Source organism: Protomyctophum parallelum (assembly GCF_964188405.1).
Source record: "Protomyctophum parallelum genome assembly, chromosome: 19".
Taxonomy (NCBI): domain Eukaryota; kingdom Metazoa; phylum Chordata; class Actinopteri; order Myctophiformes; family Myctophidae; genus Protomyctophum; species Protomyctophum parallelum.
The window spans coordinates 38,547,841-38,566,586 of record NC_139717.1 but is presented as its reverse complement, the minus strand read 5'-3'; the positions used below and the strand labels follow the sequence as shown (position 1 = coordinate 38,566,586).

The 18,746-nt window shown below is 46.7% G+C and overlaps 1 protein-coding gene across 2 annotated transcripts in view; it reads left to right on the top strand.

The window, feature by feature from the left end:
* Window positions 1–18,746, top strand: part of LOC310877103 (tyrosine-protein phosphatase non-receptor type 14-like) — a 56,952-nt gene that overhangs the window by 27,871 nt on the left and 10,335 nt on the right. For both annotated transcript variants that reach the window (XM_083790805.1, XM_083790806.1), the window contains exons 4-14: window positions 8,677–8,774; window positions 9,414–9,481; window positions 10,602–10,672; window positions 10,997–11,084; window positions 11,512–11,600; window positions 11,688–11,775; window positions 12,046–12,128; window positions 12,576–12,636; window positions 13,586–13,664; window positions 14,610–15,085; window positions 15,901–17,211. In XM_083790805.1, coding sequence (XP_083646931.1) covers window positions 8,677–8,774; window positions 9,414–9,481; window positions 10,602–10,672; window positions 10,997–11,084; window positions 11,512–11,600; window positions 11,688–11,775; window positions 12,046–12,128; window positions 12,576–12,636; window positions 13,586–13,664; window positions 14,610–15,085; window positions 15,901–17,211 — 2,512 coding nt within the window. The remainder of the gene's footprint in view (window positions 1–8,676; window positions 8,775–9,413; window positions 9,482–10,601; window positions 10,673–10,996; window positions 11,085–11,511; window positions 11,601–11,687; window positions 11,776–12,045; window positions 12,129–12,575; window positions 12,637–13,585; window positions 13,665–14,609; window positions 15,086–15,900; window positions 17,212–18,746) is intronic.

Sequence of the window (18,746 nt, the reverse complement as noted above, 5' to 3'; positions counted from 1 at the left end):
TGTGGTAAGTGCTATGGGCCATGATGGAGTCTGAAAAGGTGGGTTTTCAGACTACGGGCACGGCGGAAGATTGGGAGTGATGCTGCAGTTCTGACTGCAATGGGAAGTGCATTCCACAGTTTTGGAGCCAGAAGGGAGAAGAGTTTGGGACGTGTGGAGCATTGTCCCTGCGTTTTTAGTGAGGTTACTTCCAGCTTCCCTGCGTTGGCTGATCTGAGTGCGCGGGAGGGTTTGTAGGGTTCGATCATACTTGCAAGATATGGGGGAGCCATACCTAAATAGAAGAGTAGGAAGACCACCTCCAACCACTGCAGCTGTGCTACAATGACAGTATTAACATGCTCATCTTACTTTTAGTCACTTAAAAAAAGAGTTATTTTAAAGATCAAAACATGCCTTTCTTTCACCAAGGCTCAGTCAATCTTTTTACACTGTCACCAAGAAAAGAAAAGTAATAGTCCTCTTCTGCCCTTGTCTCGACACCTCTGTCTGTGAAACAGTTTGAAACGGATACGAGGTCAGAAGCACCAAATACAATCCACACTGTCCATTTATCCATTTGTAAGTCAGAGGGGGTACAAATGTAACCACCGAGATCCGTACCGACCCATTTGTTTGCATTTGTAGTTTTTGTACTCCTTCAGAGTTCAATTAATCTGCACCTTTGGTGCCACAGTGTCTCCCGTAGCAATGGCCTGTGTATCATCCCTGTGCCAGCACACCTGGCCTGGGAGGAATCGGGGGGGGCGGTCGGGGTATATCTCTTTCTCCACTCTGTTAATCTAAGCGAGACGGAGAAAGTAATGTGTTTTATACTGTGGTCAGAGTGAGGGCTTTGAAGTTTAGTGTTTGAATGACGTGTGACCTGACACCAGATCTCCCTCTCCCTCCTTCTCTCTGTCTCTCTCTCTCTCTCTCTCTCTCTCTCTCCCTCTCTGCACCTCCGTTCATTCATCTTTCCCTCAATGCTCCTCCTACTGTGCAGCTGTGAAAAGGACCAGGGTTAGTGACGGGGGCATGCAGTCCAGGTCCTGCAGGGTCACCACAGTGAGATTGGAGTGTGCTAGTTTGTGCATGGTGTTACTTTCATGTTGTGTGTGGGTGTGTGTGGGTGTGTGTGTGTGTGTGTGTGTGTGCGCATGCGTGTGCATTGTCACTGGACTGGGAACTTTGCTTCATCTTTGATGGTCCAGCCTGAGACATGTCCATTGTCCACAGACTGGTTGTTGCATGGAGCGTTTCCACAGTTTAGGATGTCCATAGGCGAGGCAGAAGGACTGGCGAAGTTATGTACTGTCTCTGCTACCTCTGATGGTCGCCATATATGGTGGAGACACTGAGTGACATTCATGTTGTCTCGTGAAGGCAAGACATGTGCCAAGACTTTGTGAATGCAATCTAAACCGCACCTGTAATGTTTGTGTCCTTGTGTACTGTTCTTATAGTGAAAGAATTGTTAAACCCTATCCTTAGTTGAGTGGATTCCAAAGGGCTCCATGCTAGTAGCCAGTACAGTCCCGTTGTGACGTGTTGTGAGCTTGTAGATCGGCTATTTTTGGCAAATGTTCCCCCCAGAATAGGGATGCTTTGGTTCAATTATCACCCTGTGAGGGGTAATCTCCGTCCATACTCCAAGCCTGACAACGCATATCACATGACCAGTCATGTACACTGGGCATGCTCAGGCTTATCGCATTTAGACATTTGATAGCCATTTGATAAAAACAGCCATGAAACAGTGCTTGTAGTCACACAATACTTCCCCCCATACTACAATTTCCCCATTTCGGCGGTCAAAATAGTTTCTGCCTGTGCAATGCCACATGTTGGCTGCTGATTTCAGGTCTAGGAGTAAACAGGAATGTGTTATTTATTAGATTGTCTTAGTGTGTACAGGAACCTGTTGCCTGCAGTGTCCAAACATCAAACCTACCCACAGGCCACAGTGTGTTAGGATGAACAGAGTTTGACTGTCCTCACGGGAAAAATTGGTTCCTACAAAGATAGCAAAACATGGTATGCATGTATACCTGTACGCACGTATGTACTCATACTGACTCACTCACTCACACACACTCGCGCACATGCATGCGCACGTGGACGTGCATGAAGACACACACACACACACACACACACACACACACACACGCACACGCGCACAGTTGTACTCGTTCCGCCCCTTGCTGATTCAACAACTTTGTTGTAGTGAAACCCCCAAACTCCCACACAGCCGTCTGGACCCATCTGGGGCTGAGGGGGTGGACAGGGGTCATACCACTGGGGGAGCACACACACACACACACACACACACACACACACACACACACACACACACACACACACACACACACTTGTTGTGTTAGCTATTTGGACATCTGGTAGCCTGTCTTGAGCATGTCTCTGAACATGCGTGGGCATATAAAGGGGGTCTTTGTGCGAGTCATGTGGGGCCATGTGGAATGCCAGTGATGTCAGCCCAGGGTACAGTCTAGTCTGTCTGCCACACAGTACAATCCTCAGTGTGAACTTGCGGGTCCGTTTGGGTGCCTTTTATTCGTTCGAGAGTCACTGAGGATTTTACAAGTCAAAGATGAAGTCGTCTGGTCTGAGAGGATTGTCTGTTGTTGTAGCTCACCTGTTATTACAGCGCCATGATGTCACTGACATGACATCCTGGCCAGGTGTGTAATGTGTATACCACATAGGTTTGGGCCATTTTAGCTCTGTGGTTCTCAAACATGTTTTGCCTCGGGTCACCCCGGTAAATCGCCCTTTCATCCACGGTAACCCCTGAATTACACCGTATAGCAGTGGTTCCCATACATTTTCATGTCAAGGACCCCCAAATCGATTTCTTTTAGGCTGCGGACCCCCGTTTAAAAACATATGCCAGGGGCCCTGATAAGAGAGGATTTTTACGGCTCTAGCAGTGATTCCGAAACATATTAACCCATTCTGACTTGAGATCAGATTCATACAAGGTTTCCACTGGACAACACACTGGTCTGATTAACCCATTCTGACCTGAGATCGTTCTTCGATTTTTCAAAAATAGCAGACCTACAAGCTCGTAGAGCTTGTAGATCTGCTATTTTTCAATAGCTAAAGCATAACATGATGCCAACACCAAAACGGGTTCCCGTTCAGAATGGTTTAATAAAGGCGTTTTACTAGGTATATCAAATCAAATCAAACATTATTTATATAGCACATTTCCAGCGACCATGGTCGACCCAAAGTGCTTCACATCACAGAGCATAACTTACAAAGAGAAAAAATAGAGAAAAAGAAGATAAGACAGAGGAAAACAAAAGGAAGGAAAGGCAATAATACAACATGTGACGTATAGAATATACCGGTAGTTAGAAGCAGACCTGCATAAAACAAAAGGTTGTGTAGCCAACTAGCTATAGTATATACAAATTAAAGTCGGTATTTAGAATTGAATTATTCCATTTTCAAATGGTTTCTTGGCGCTTTTAAACAAAGTGTAATGCCAATATTGAAAGTCAATAATGAAAGTAGCTACTCTTCTTAATAATAAACACTATTTGTAAAGTGATATACTGTAGCTATAGAAGTTACTGAGACAACAGGAAGTAAAACAAAAGGCCAAGTGACAGCTGTGTACGTAAACGTTTGCAAGCGTGCATGCTGTCTGCGACTGGCTGCACCCATAGTGTTATTGAGGGAGAGAGGAGCGAAAGCCCCGCCTGCCGCTATTCACTTCTATGGAAGTTGCTCAGTGGCGTTTTGAAGCCATAGAAGAACTACAAAGGTACTTCCGGGTAGTACCCCTCAAGAGTTGATCTGATTGGTTGGCTCCTGTCGACGCCATTCATCTTGCTCGAGCAGTTGAGACGAATAACAATCTAAGTCCACACTAATTAACTATAATTTATACGTGATGGATAAGGGGTCAGGACAGCTAGGCCTTTTCGGGGAGGGGTCAGAATAAATTATGGACTTAGACTGTTATTTGTCTCATCTGTTTTTTGTGTGATTTTTTTTTTGTTATTTCTCAAAAATCTGTGAATCGACACGCAGAAATGTGAATAGATTCTCAACTGAATTGTGTGATTAACCCTGTAGCCCTGTGTTATACTTTGTTGTGCAATGATGGCGTGAAAATAATTGATCCACGAGTTCTTGTAGGTATTTTCACATTATTTAATAATCGTTCATTGATAATTCGTAATCGGGGCAAAACATGTTTTCATTCTGCACGATGCATAGAGCAAAACATTTTTCTATTCTATTTGCAGGTATTGTTTAAATTCATATTCAATACATATATTCAGCCCACCAAGCTAACTCTCACAATTTTACTCAAGTGTAACATTGACATGGATTTTGCTGTGGGTGAAAATGTTGACGCTATTTCAGTGTAATATAAATTATATAAATAAATATAATAATAGATCAGCCAAAGAATTGCTGAAAGGGACCACATCGGTCACGCACATGTTTCTGCCATAACCATATAAGGAGTTCCCAATGCATCTATGCCCAAACTTGGAGTGTGGTGTCCAACCTCAATGTGTCGTCTTGTCGTCAGGCGCAAACAAATCAGCCAGCTCCATATATGGGCACAAACGTATGTGCCCTTCGTCGAGAAGTTTGGATATCCAGTTATCCAAAAGGGACGTGTACTGACAGATACACACACACACACACACACACACACACACACACATACAGGTATATACTCTTTATGTATATATTTCCTTTTTCACAACTATTTCAGGGTTACCTGGCTCCTCCCTCCAGACCGCATCAAGCTCCTCCCCCTCCCTACAGTGGCGGTGACTGGGGTTGGCAAATTACAGGGTTGCCACGGGAACGGAATGGCGGCTCAGCCAACCAGCGTAATGACAGGGTGAGGGGAGGAGGGCGGGGTCAGATTATAGGCCCAGAACACGCACGGAGTGAAGCTCAAAAAAGAACGAGAGAGAGAGTAAGAGAGAGAGAGGGGGAGAGGGAGAGAGACCTAGAGGGGGAGGAAACGAGAGAGAAAGATGGGGAGTGAAGAAGTGAGATGTTAGAAGGTGACACAAACGGCAAAATCCCAACATGCAAGATTAAGTACTCAAAATTGACTGATGACAGACGATTGGAAAAGCAGTGGTGGAAAGTAGCTAAGTACATATACTTCTTCTCCGCTGCACCTCAGAGACAAATATTGTGCTTTCACTCCACTACGTTTATTTGAAGTTACCAGTTACTTTGTAGATTTGGGTTATTATTACAGAACATACATTAACCACCTCAGCTTTTCATTCATTTTGGGAATTTTAAAATAACCGATCTACAAGCTCACAATGCGTGGAGATGCGGCTTGTAGATGGAAACTTGAAATTGGACATTCTGCATAATGAGTACTTTTACTTTTGGTACTTGAAGTACATTTTGATGCCAAAACCTTCGTATTCAAGTACAATTTTGAATTCTGGACTTTTAACTTTTTTTACTATAACGGTGTACTTCTACATTGCAGTATTTATACTTTTACTTACGTAAAACATTTGAGTTAACGGTGCATTTATATAGCGCCTTTATCCATGGCGCCTTTTCAGAGATCGTGCATTACATTTCACCAATTCACACACACACACACACACATCCAGGAACCAGTGTTGTTTTCGTCGACTAAAACTAAGACGAAAAATGTTCGACGACTACCTTTTCCACTGAAGAAAACTAAATGGAAACTAAATTAAAACTATGCTATGGTGACTAAAACTAAGACTAAATATACTGACAATTTAGTCAACAAATAAAAACTAGACTAAAATGTTAGGAAGGGACTAGTGGACCCAGATCCAGTACAAGTCATTTTACACTTGGTTGCATGCTGAAAAACAGCAAGTGTAAAATAAGTCATTATGACGGCAACAAGGCCCGCAAAAATACATTTTAGTCGACTAAATCGCCTGTAGATTTAGTCGACTAAAATCTTATGACATTTAGTCGACTAAAACTAGACTAACACTAATACATTCCAGGTGACTAAAATGTGACTAAGACTAAAGTGAAAATTGTTCAGGAGACTATGACTGAAACTAAAATAGAAATTTGCTGCCAAAAACAACACTGCCAGGAACCATGCAAGGCACCGACCTGCACATCAGGAGCAATTAGGGGTTCAGAGCCCGGGTTTTGGAAGCGATCCGGTCACTCTACCCCTGAGCTGCTGCGGAGTACTTTATCCACCACTGTTGAAAAGGAATGGAGCCCTGTGATGCACTGGGACAACAATCCCCCAGTGTTAATTCATTCATTTGAAACTCTTTGAGTGTGAAAGGAAAAGTGAATTAACCCGTCCCCTCCATTCAGGACGAGAACCCCCTTTTGGTGTTTTAAGCTATTATGTTATACTTTAGCTATTGAAAAAATGGCAGATCTACAAGTAAGTGCCGCGCTACGAGCTTGTAGATCTGCTATTTTTCTTTTAACCGTGAAAATGTGGCGGAAATCTTTGAATCTTTCAGAGCGTTATCATATAGCTCAAATCTTTGCTTCTGCGGGGGTCCCTGGAACTACATATTTTCAGATGGGGGGGGGGGGGGGGGGGTCCGCCGCCAAATTCAGATAATTCTAGGGGTCCTTGACGTGAAAAAAGTGTGAAGTGTGAAAAGAAAAGTGACTAAACCACTGACTATGCTGTGCAAAGTGTGCACGTATCCACATTTAATGCTAGCTTTTGGGTTATGACGCTTGAAGAAGAAGTGTGCAGACTGCAGAGTGAGTGAGAACAAGGAGCGTGCGCGTGCCGTTCTCCTTGTCGACTGTGATAGTGTATATAAATGTAACCAGACGGGTCTATTTGTTTACATGTATCAGAGTTAAACTGACTCTGAGAATAATACGGTGCAGCTTCGGCCTCCTTTCTGCCCTTCTTTGTGTTTCTTATGACTCTTTTTTTTTTCCATGACCACTTCTCTCTGTGTGATTCCCGGTGCCAGGTATTGGGTCAGGTCCCTCCAGTTCCTTCAGTTTAAAATGTCAAGTGAAACTTCTGTTCTGTAATGAATGGAAAATCATTAATTTCCGAGAGATATATGGACCTTTTAAAGAGGGTTTTTTCTCATTGGAGGAAAATCTGTGCGCCCGTGTCCGTCCATCCGTGTCCGTCCATCCGTGTGTGTGTGTGTGTGTGTGTGTGTGTGTGTGTGTGTGTGTGTGTGTGTGTGTGTGTGTGTGTGTGTGTGTGTGTGTGTGTGTGTGTGTGTGTGTGTGTGTGTGTGTGTGTGTGTGTGTGTGTGTGTGTGTGTGTGTGTGTGTGTGTGTGTGCACGTGCATGTGACAAGTAGTGCTATGCTGTGTATAGAAGGAGTGACTAAGCATGGATAACTTGGTGGTTTCCACATAGACGCTTGTGCAGTTTGGCATGGACTGTCTTGATGTATGCTTCCACTCAGGGGGGGGTGTGTGTGCGTGTGTGTGTGTGTGTGTGTGTGTGTGTGTGTGTGTGTGTGTGGAAAGGTGTCTCACAGCCCACATTGGAAAGACTCACTCTGTGGTCGCCATGGCAACAAACAGGAAACGGCGTGTGCGTTTTATGCAGCTGAGCCCGGTCGCCCCGACAGCTCTGGCTCTCTTTTCACTCCTTATTTCCCTCTTGTTCTCTCTCTCTCTCTCTCTCTCTCTCTCTCTCTCTCTCTCTCTCTCTCTCTCTCTCTCTCTCTCTCTCCTTCTGTGTGGCCTCTCTGTGGCGAAATCATTCCTCAAAAGAAAAACACCAAAATTGGACCAAAGCTAAAAGTGGACAAAAGCAACTCAAACGTTCTGAACAAATGTTGTATATTTCAGCCACTTGGGGTTTGGGGACCGTGAACCACACTGTGAACTGTGAAGCTATAGTTCGCCCTACGAACGGCGTCATATCAACTTAACACTGCATGGTGAAACACAGCCCAATAGGACCGCACCGCCGAGCCCCAGCTAGCCTCACATTAGCAATATGCAATTATGCTGCTATACCCAGCGCTATTGTTTGTGTAGCTGGTGTTAGACATACGCTGGAATGCGTTAGCCAATATCTAGTCCCATGTAAACATGAGCTTAAAATCCAACCCCGCGCAATAAAATCTGGGAGTGTTTATTTAACACTCCCGGATTTCGCCGTTTCCGGCCAAGTATCTACATTTATTGCAACGCTGTAAAATCACACTATTCAGTGGAACACATTTGAATTTCCTCTCCTCAAGTCAAAGATGAGTCAGTGGTATTGTAGCCGGGGATGATTCACTCATTCCTGATTTTGTAACAAGGTTCTGTGGCATTGTTTTTACTGGAACTGCCATCGCCAGTGCTGTCTTCTTGCCCAAACCAAAGGCAGACCAACATGGCGCTCCGTCATATTTAATTGCTGCAACGTCTTAATCGCTGGGGACATGGGTGCATGCGTGCGTCTGTGCGTGTGTGACGTGTGTGTGTATCCGTGTGTGTGTGTGTGTGTGTGTGTGTGTGTGTGTGTGTGTGTAACACTGGACTTACATGTCTGGATAAATCTGTTGAACACAAGCTGTCAATGTGCATTGATTTGACGTCTGTCTGTCTGTCTGTCTGTCTGTCTGTCTGTCTGTCTGTCTGTCTGTCTGTCTGTCTGTCTGTCTGTCTGTCTGTCTGTCTGTCTGTCTGTCTGTCTGTCTGTCTGTCTGTCTGTCTGTCTAGGTATCAGTATTACCTGCAGGTGAAGAAGGAGGTGTTGGATGGACGTCTCCACTGTACAGTAGAGCAGGGGATCAGACTAGCCGGCCTAGCAGTACAAGGTAAAACGCACGCACACACACACACACACACACACACACACACACACACACACACACACACACACACACACACACACACACGAATAGCCCTTTCTCGGGTCATCTTGACTTCAATACCTAATATGGCTGCATACCATTGGCAGAGGCCTAGTCCACTTGAGTTCCTACGGTATCACAATTCTTTAAAACACACACACACACACACACACACACACACATGCACATGCACATGCACATGCACATGCTCACGCGCACGCTCACGCCCACTCCACCTCCACAGTCCTGTCTGGGGGAATGTAAACAGACTGTTAGCTTATCACTTAGCTCCAAGGTTAGCCTTAGCAGCAGCAGGAAGGCCCTTATCTGTGGGGAAGCTTGGATGCTCCACTGCACTGACAGACGGCACCACGACACTTAAACGGTGCACTTAACGGCCCCATCTGCAGGTCTGGGCCCATGTCATTCACTGAAATGTACTGTACTTAATGGGATTCCAAGACATCGGTCATCTCACTATGTGACACGTTGTTAGGTTGTATATCAAATGTTTTCCCAAAAAGTTAAAGTGTGTGTGTGTGTGTGTGTGTGTGTGTGTGTGTGTGTGTGTGCACGTGCGTGTGTGCGTGTGTATCATCCCAGCTGACTTTGGAGACTTTACACAGTTCCTGTCTCAGGACTTCCTCAGGGAGTACGTGCTCTTCCCAGTGGTAAGTCCCAATACTTGCTCTTCTCTGTGTGTGTGTGTGTGTGTGTGTGTGTGTGTGTGTGTGTGTGTGTGTGTGTGTGTGTGTGTGTGTGTGTGTGTGTGTGTGTGTGTGTGTGTGTGTGTGTGTGTGTGTGCGTGTGTGTGCATATAGCCTAAAGGCACACATTCCGGTGTCACCTCCTTCCCTCCATGTTCCACCTGCATACCTGACTGACAGGATGAGAGAGAGAGAGGGAGGTACATGGCAAAGTGTTTGAGAGAACATCAACAGAGTGATGAGTAGGGAGGAGAGAGTGAAACAAGGCATAATGAGAGCACTGATAGTGAGAGATGTATTGCACACCAGATGTTAAATATTTAACATTTACAGTGAGCTAAATATTGTGCTGTACATTTTACAATAAGCAGATGACTATTTACACAAAGAAAACAGCAATGAAACAAACTGAAAATGTTTGACGTGTTGTCTGGCATTATTTATGTATTAACCCAGACTGCTAACAACTACAGTATAAAGTGTGGAGTTAGCCGTCTGCGTTACCCACAAAGCCAACTAAGAGTAGGTGTGGAGAGAGAGGAGAAGACCGTGGAGGACAGGAGAGGACAGGACAGGAGATGAGAATACAATACAGGAGAGGAGAGGAGAAGGGAAGGGAAGAGAAGAGCGGGTGGCAGAGACACCGAAAGTGCTTGAATGTAATCCGCAGCCAATCTTTCTCCATCTCTGTCAAAAGTGATGGAGTGTTTTAATGGAGGGCTACAGTCAGTGAGTGGGTGTTGCTGAGGGAGTGTCACCTGATACAACTTGCTCTGCCCCGCAGAGATGTAACTTTCACTCTCTCACCTTGCCACCCCTCCCCTCTCACCCCTCTCTCCTCTATTTACCTCCATCTGGCCTCATCGTTCTCAATGTAAACACACACACACACACACACACACACACACACACACACACACACACACACACACACACACACACACACACACACACACACACACACACACACTCCATTCTTTGTCGTGCTTCTCCTAATTCCTCTCTTTCTCTGCTCTCCTCTCTGACCCTTCACCGCATTCTCCATTTTTTCAATTTGTTTCCCTTTCTGACGCCATCGTCGCAGAACTGGCAGCATGGGGAGGAGGTGTTGGAGGAGTGGACTCAGAAGGTGGCTGAGGAACACAAGAGTCACTGGTAGGCCTCTCGGTTTAATGCTCGCCTATGATTGATTGATTGATTGATAAAATTGTATTCACAGTACGGTACGTAGAATGGGTACATTTCAAACGAAAGCACACGTCAATACAAAAACTGCTACGAGGATAAAACCATAAAAAGCACTAAGACTTGTTTACATCAGGGTCCTCCATTTTTCATTGGAACATTTAAAAACGTACAGTACAAATATACACTTCTATGAAAAAAAGGAAATCATCATATATATATACAGTAGTTTAAGAAAGTAAAAAAGGGGGGGGAAACTGTGTTGAGTGTTGAATCTCTGTCTGTGGTTTCCAGTCGAATGCAGACTGCTGAAGCAGAGCTGTTATACATCAAGGAAGTGGAGAAATTGGATGGCTTTGGCCAGGAGAGCTTTGCTGCTAAGGTAGAACCTCCAGCACGCACGCACGCACGCACGCACACACACACACACACACACACACACACACACACACACAGTCACACACACAGTGTGTACTGTAAAAATATGAATAATAATGAATAATAAAAGGTACATAGTTTTGTCCATGTCGTGGTCAGCAATGTCGTGGTATATTATTTTATGTATATGTTTTTCATTGCTTGTCTGATGTGTTCGCTCATCACTGGGTCAAGCTCGGCAAGGAGGTCCACCAGAGTGAGAAAGTTCACATTATTTGGTGAATTATTGGGTGCAATTCTGTCCATGTGTGTTTCTTATTCAAGCGGGTTAGCTGGGGACGTGCCAAATAGGGTACAGACCACATTACCACGAGTACGTACTACGTACCTTACTGTGAACTGAAGTGTGTTGGTACTACCTCTCCACACAGGACAACTACACCAATGACATCTTCATTGGCGTGTCGTTCATCGGCGTGTTTGTCAAACACCGGAATGGCAGGTCCATCATGCTCCACAGGTCAGTCCTCGTACCACCTTCGCCACTTTCCTTGAGACATGAGCTCATATTAGAATCCTGAGAGTTCATTGAGTTTGTGTTTTACAGATGGAAGGACATTGGCACCATAGCACACAATAAGTCAGCCATCACAGTGGAGATAACCAGTAAAGACGACACTATCATCTTTCACACGGTAAATGTTGTGTCTGTCCGTGGTCTTTCGCCAGGGCCACGGAGCCCACACACATGCACACGCACACGCACACGCACACACACTCACGCGAACACATTGCACAAGGTTATCTTGTTGTGGGAAGTAAAAAATGGAATCTAAACAAAGACCGACCCATTGGCAAACATTTGTGCACACAGACAAACACTTGAGCACATTATCCTCATAGTCTATAAATATAACCGGTGTGTTATTTTCGAAATATCAATTGTTTTTCCTCTTCGCCTTCAGGAGGATATGGAAATGTCCAAGTACATCGCTCGTCTCTTCACGGCCAGACACAAGTTCTACAAACAGAACAAGATCTGTGCAGAGTGAGTTTCATACATGAAGTCACTGAGCTTACATCCAGGGGACATTGCTGGGGGGGGGGGGGGGGGATCCATGCCTCTCTTTTTGATACCCCCCTCTGGATGTCTGATATATTTGATATTTATGTATAATAATATCACTTACACTTATTTCACTTAACAATGTTTTTTTCACAACGTGTCACATAGACATAGACTATTGTTTTTAAATTTATCACACAAAGAAGGTCTTATAGGTCTTAGGTCTTAAATGGTGAAGTAAATATTTTAATTTTTTGTTTACGAATCGAACCCTGCTAGTAGAGACACTAATCCCTCATCTACAGTATGTACTGCGATACTGTTCTTGACATGAACGGCTTAGTGTTTCTGATGCTCGTTTTGTTTGTGAATCGCTGTGCCTCCGGTGTTCATCACGATTGGTCACTTTGTGTGTCTGTTTCTCGCTAGGCCCGCCCACTCACCTGCACCAATCAGGCGGCGACCCACCTGGACCCCCCGCCTGTCTCTGGTACTGTCAGTCTTTCTTGAACGATTAGCTGTGTTTCTTACGTGGCACAACAACTCTCCCCTCTTCAAAAGCTTCATATTATTCCCACTGACCTTCATGGACCAGACCAGGAGGCCAAGGGCAGAGGGCCACGTCCGGAGGGCAAACAAGAATTGCCGTGGTCAGAGACTTGACCTCGTTTGCCCACTCAGGGCAGCTCTTTGTTGTGTCTCAGAGTCATGGGTTTAGTGCCCGTGGGTGGCGGTGTGGGTGTTGCTGGAAAGTGTAAGGGTGTTGTATGCTTTTGACTTCCGGTGTGACAATGAAGGCCATGATTTGTGCGTCTCCCTCCCGACTGGCTAGACAATGGCAAGGCTAAATGTGGCACAATGGCTCTTCAGTCACCCTGGAGTGCTTAGAGGTATCTCTGGAGAACCACAGCCCTTAGTGGTTGAGACGCCACAATGACCCCACATTATGGCTGGACAGTTAACGTTCACCCTCTGCCTAGCAGAGAGAACAGCTCAAATTCAAAAGGCAGTTTTTTTTTTCTTCAGTTTACTGTGTAATTGTAAAAAGTCATGTTTGCCAGTAAAAAATATAAATAAATGTGTATGTGTGTGTGCATGTGTATATATATATATATATATATATATATATACATACACACACACACACACACACACACACACACACATGCATTCATTCATACACTGGCACTAAATCACACAAAAATACGATTGAGGAAAGTTGAATAAAATAGAACTAATTGCTCATCTTGTGAGACTAATTATAATGATCGAGACTCATTGAAGGCAGTGCAATTATTGTACTTCTAGCTCCCTCAAAAGTGTGGATAATAATAGACAAAGCACAAAAGATGGCTCATGTAATATTCATTATATGACTTATACGTAACGTAAATATATATATATGTCTTCAACTCTTATGTGTACGTCCCTTCATTCAGCCACGGCCCCAATCCTGTAACTTCGCATCCTTACATTCCCAGTATGGAGAGCATTACCAGGACACACAGAGCTCTCAAGGTATGTCACTCACGCGCGCACACACACACACACACACACACACACACACACACACACACACACACACACACACACACACACACACACACACACACACACACGAGAGAGAAAGAGAAAGTTTCAGCCCTTCCCCCTCACTGCTTTAAACCACAACTTGATTGAGCCAAGAGGTCGCTGTAGTAGCAGTTTGAGATAATTGAATAGACCTAATTTTGTATTTCCCATCAGGAAAGTGACTCACACACACACAGCCTATTTGTGTTTTAACGATTTCCCAGCCATTCTGAGAGCATCAGGCGCGGCGGCGCAGTGCCCCCGGTCTTTCATTCCCTTTCGTTCACACACTCGCGCTGCCTTGTAATCCAGAGGGCCTCAGACAGACGTGACGGGCTCGACACTTAAAAATCAGCGAGGGGAAAATAAAAAACATTCTGGGTGTGCTCAGTGCTCTGTGTGGGTGTGAGATCATTGTGGAGTGTGACATCAATCACCGTACTTCGTTTGTGTGTCCCATATGCGTGTGCTGGCGTGTGTGGGTTTGAGATAATTTCACATGAGAGACTGCTATTCCTGTAATCTAACCCATTCTGACCGGGGCACCCATTTTGGTGTCAGCGTCATGTTATGCTTTAGCTATTTAAAAATAGCAGATCTACAAGCTCATATCGCGCCACCGAGTGGCGCGATACGAGCTTGTAGGTCTGCTATTTTTTGAAAAATCGAAGAGCGACTGACATTTTTAGAATCTGATCTCAGGTCAGAATGGGTTCATCAGACCAGTGTGTGTGTCCGGCGGAAACCTCGTATGAATCTGATCTCAGGTCAGAATGGGCTAATAGAGAGGGGGAAAAACATGCATACCACTGCGTTTTTCCTGTTGTGCTGTGTGCACGGAACCCCCGACCGCATAGTTCCCATTTCTCTCTCTTCCCCCTCCTCCCGCAGACAGCATCTTCCACGATGACCCGTACTACAAGTCGGAGACCAGCCTGGACCGCTGCCCGGTGGACTTTGGGTTCCGCAACGGCACCGTGCCCAACGGCAGCATGTACAGCAGCCCCAGCCTGAGCTCCCTCAACCACTCCCAGACCTTCGTCCAGCCGTCGCCCATCTCCTCCAACCTCAGCATCCCCGGCAGCGAGCTGATGCGCCCCGACTACATCCCCAGCCACCGGCACAGCGCCATCATCGCCCCGTCCTACCGGCCCACCCCCGAGTACGACGCCGTCATGAGGCAGAAGCGCCGCAGCATGCTGCCCACCCACCACGACCTCCACAGCCAGTCGCTGCGCAGCCTGAACATCAGCAACGCCTACGCCTACCGCCAGCCCGAGGCCCTGGTGTACAGTCAGCCCGAGATGAGGGAGAGGGGCCCTTATCACGGACTGGGGCCTAGCCCGGGGCCCTACACGCACACACAGGTATGGGTCGACATCATGGCCCTCAAGGCTCAAATTCACTCACTTTATATCGTGTGGGAATCTGGTGCAACGCACAGGTCCTGGCTGCACCTGGTGAGAGCAGTAGTGGACCTTGTGAGGCGTAGGAGGTGCCCCGGCCAGGAGTCGACCCACAGTGCCTCCACGCGTCGGATGGCCTGCCCGGTACCCGCCCAGTACCGGTAGAGTACCGTAGTTCTGGAGCAGCAGATTGTGTTTTTCCATAATTGGACTGATCGAGGGTAGCTACTGGGACGTAAATCGGGACTGGGACTTGATCACCCCGGCTGGGTCACCCGAATGAGGGGTATGATGTTGAGAGACCCGAAAGCCGATGACCTTGGGATACATCACTGAGGATACAGTGCGTCCCAGGTGCATCCTTGTGATGTTTTTTTAGTTCTGTGGTTTTCACGCCAAGGGCCCTCAAATTCATTAATCTGGCTGCGGACCCCCGTCTGGAAGTATTTCTTCGCCGGGGACCTGCATACAAGATTAGTATCTTTCAAAGATATTACAAGATTTTGTGAAAATAGCAGATTACGAAGAGTTTGTAGATCGGCTATAACAGCTGACTTAGCTGAGTATAGGGTTAGAGTGGTTAAAACAGTTTTTTTTGCTATATTAACTCATTTAGCTGGGAACAGCCCTGGAACCGCCTGGAACCCAATAGGACCCCTTGAGAATCCCTGGTGTGGTACTGGGTGACTTATATAATATATATCAGTCGACCATTGTTGCCTGTTCCTTTTTGCATTTGCATCAGTTTTATGTGTACATTCTGTTTGCTCCCGCAGATCAGCTACAGTAAGCCAGTGTCTCACGGCCCCCATCAGGGGGGGCCAGCCAGCAGCCAGGGCCCCTGCCAGTCCGCCTGCGGCAACGGAAACGGAGGTGCCGGAGGCGTGGGAAGCAGCTCCATCTCCCACACGGTCAGCACGCCCGAGCTGGCCAACACCAAACAGCAGGGAGCCAACACGGGATGCTACGCCGCCACGGCCAACATGCTGAGGAACCACATGTCTCGGCCGCCCCCGCCGTACCCGTCCGGCTCCTTCCGCCCGGCCACCAGCACGCCGGACCTGGCCAGCCACCGCCACCGCTGCATCGGAGGCAGCAGCCCCGAGCTGGTCACCCGCATGGTGCAGCTGTCCGTCAAGACTTTCCAGCCGGACAGTTCGGCGGTGGTGCACCAGTCGCTGCAGGAGGTCAGTGAGCCGCTGACGTCGGCGGCGAAGCACCGCTCCACCCTGGGCAAGAGACACAGCATGGAGGTTATCATGCGAGGAGGAGGAGGAGGGATGGACGGCTTGGTGATGAAGGGGATAAACGCCCCCCTTCATCGAAGGAATACTCTTCGGGAGCAGGCCATGCCCCCCCAGCCCCAGGCCATTCCTCAACCCCAAAGCCCGCAGCCTCCTCCACCCCAGCCTCCACCTCAGCAGCCCAAGGAGCTGTCCGTGTCGATGCCCGTGCAGAAAGCACCCGAGGCCCCCGTGCCGCCGGCTCTGCCGGTCGCTTACCAGCATCAGAAGACTCTCTCTAATGCCACCATGCTCATTCACAGTAGTGAGAGTGAGGAGGAGGAGGAGGAGGAAGAGGAGAGGCCCGAGTTGGACGTTCCGATCCCGGGCCTCAACGAGGACATCAGCATCAGCGCTCAGCTCCAGGCCGCTCTGGCCAAGCTGCCAAACAAGCCTCCTCCCGAGTATCCCGGCCCCCCCAGGCCTTCTGGCAACGGCCACCTCCGCACGCACAACCACAGTCACCACCATGCTAACCACACTCAAGGACCACAGAACAATCAGGGACCAATGGACCCGACTCAAGCCCAGGCCAGAATGCTCAAAGCCGGGCAGGGCCAAGGCGGCGGCGGTGGTGGAGGTGGTGGACCCGTGAGTGGCTGTGGAGGGGGTGGGGGTGGTGGTGGAACGCTGACCCGAGGGGACCAGGCTGGGATGAACGGGGCCATTCTGGGACCGTCCATCTCGGAACCCGACCTCACCAGTGTGAAGGAGAGGGTGAGGAAAGAGCCGGTGAAAGAGAGACCGGTTTCAGAGATGTTCTCCCTGGAGGACAGCATAGTGGAGAGGGAAATTGCTCAGAGGGTAAGAACCACCTTACGTTTCTCAACTATGACAAACTATATGACTCATGGCTTGAGTCTTGATTTTGTATTTTAACCCATTCTGACCTGAGATCAGATTCATACGAGGTTTCCACTGGACACACACTGGTCTGATTAAACCCATTCTGACCTGAGATCAGATTCTAAAAAATGTCAGTCGTTCTTCGATTTTTCAATAAATAGCAGACCTACAAGCTCGTATCGCGCCACTCGGTGGCGCGATATGAGCTTGTAGATCTGCTATTTTTCAATAGCTAAAGCACAACATGATGCCGACACCAAAATGGGTGCCCGTTCAGAATGGGTTAATCAATGTATATACATATTTGTAAGTTCATTATTATGTGCTTTTTGAAAAATACTATGAATCATCATTATCACCATCACATCCAACTGCCGACACATGTAAAATAATGCTTCACCTTTTCTCCACCTCATCTCTATATATTGTTCTGCACTAATGCTCACTATAAGATGGTACCATTTCTGTCTCAGAGGTGGCGTGTGGATGTTCCAGTCCTATGCAGTGCAGTGGTGGCTGCCACAGACATCCAGGGGTGCCTCAGAATACTTTGATAATACTTGGAATTTATCAATGTCAATTCAGTTTAACCGCTTAGACCCCCCTGTGAAACGGACCCGAGTTGCACTGTATTTGGTGCGATCTTTTCCAGCATACAGTACACTAAAGTCTCTTCACCAAAAATAGCAGATCTACAAGCTTGTAGATCTGCTATTTGTGGTGAATGTTCCCCACAGAAGAGGGAATGCTGGCGTTTAAGTGATTAAATGCCAAGTATAAAAGCTATTTTCATTCTGTGCTATAATGGAAAACAAATATTCTCTTCAGTTTTCCCTGTGACATACTTTATCTTTGGGGGAAAGATTTACATACTTACTTACGTACCGTTAATATGGCAAAAGGTGCTACAAGGTAACAAAGTAATTCAGGGGTGGATGAAAACATTATTTACAGGGGTGACCTGAGCCAGAAAAGTTTGAGAACCACTGAGGACCCATATATAATATGCACGTCAACATAAACATCTTACTTTTAGCCTTTTTCTTTGCATGGGTTTACACTATGGTGGCAAATGTCTGCCTCTCACAGTAAACAAACAGCCGAGCTGTCGTAACATTGAATGTTGCAGCTTGGTATTTTGTTGACTAGTAGTTTCACAACTCTTTGATTAGCACCTTGTGCAGCTCGGTTTCCGCACAAGTACCAGTATGTGGGTCTGTAGTTGAAATGCATAAATCGCAGCACATACTTGCGATACCCCCCACTTAATTCGAGCTCACTGATTTAGTGTGCGTGCGTGTGTCACAGCACATTGTTAATAATATAGAAACAAATGCATACAAGCAAATTACTGTGCGAGGAAAGGAAGAAAGCCACGTGTGCATGAGCGTTTGAGATTGTGTGCGTTCAAAACGAATAATCTGTTGTTTGGGCTGTCCCAGAAGGAGTGGAGCTGGATGGTGCGGGTGTAGGGGCGAAGGTGTTAAGGTTGG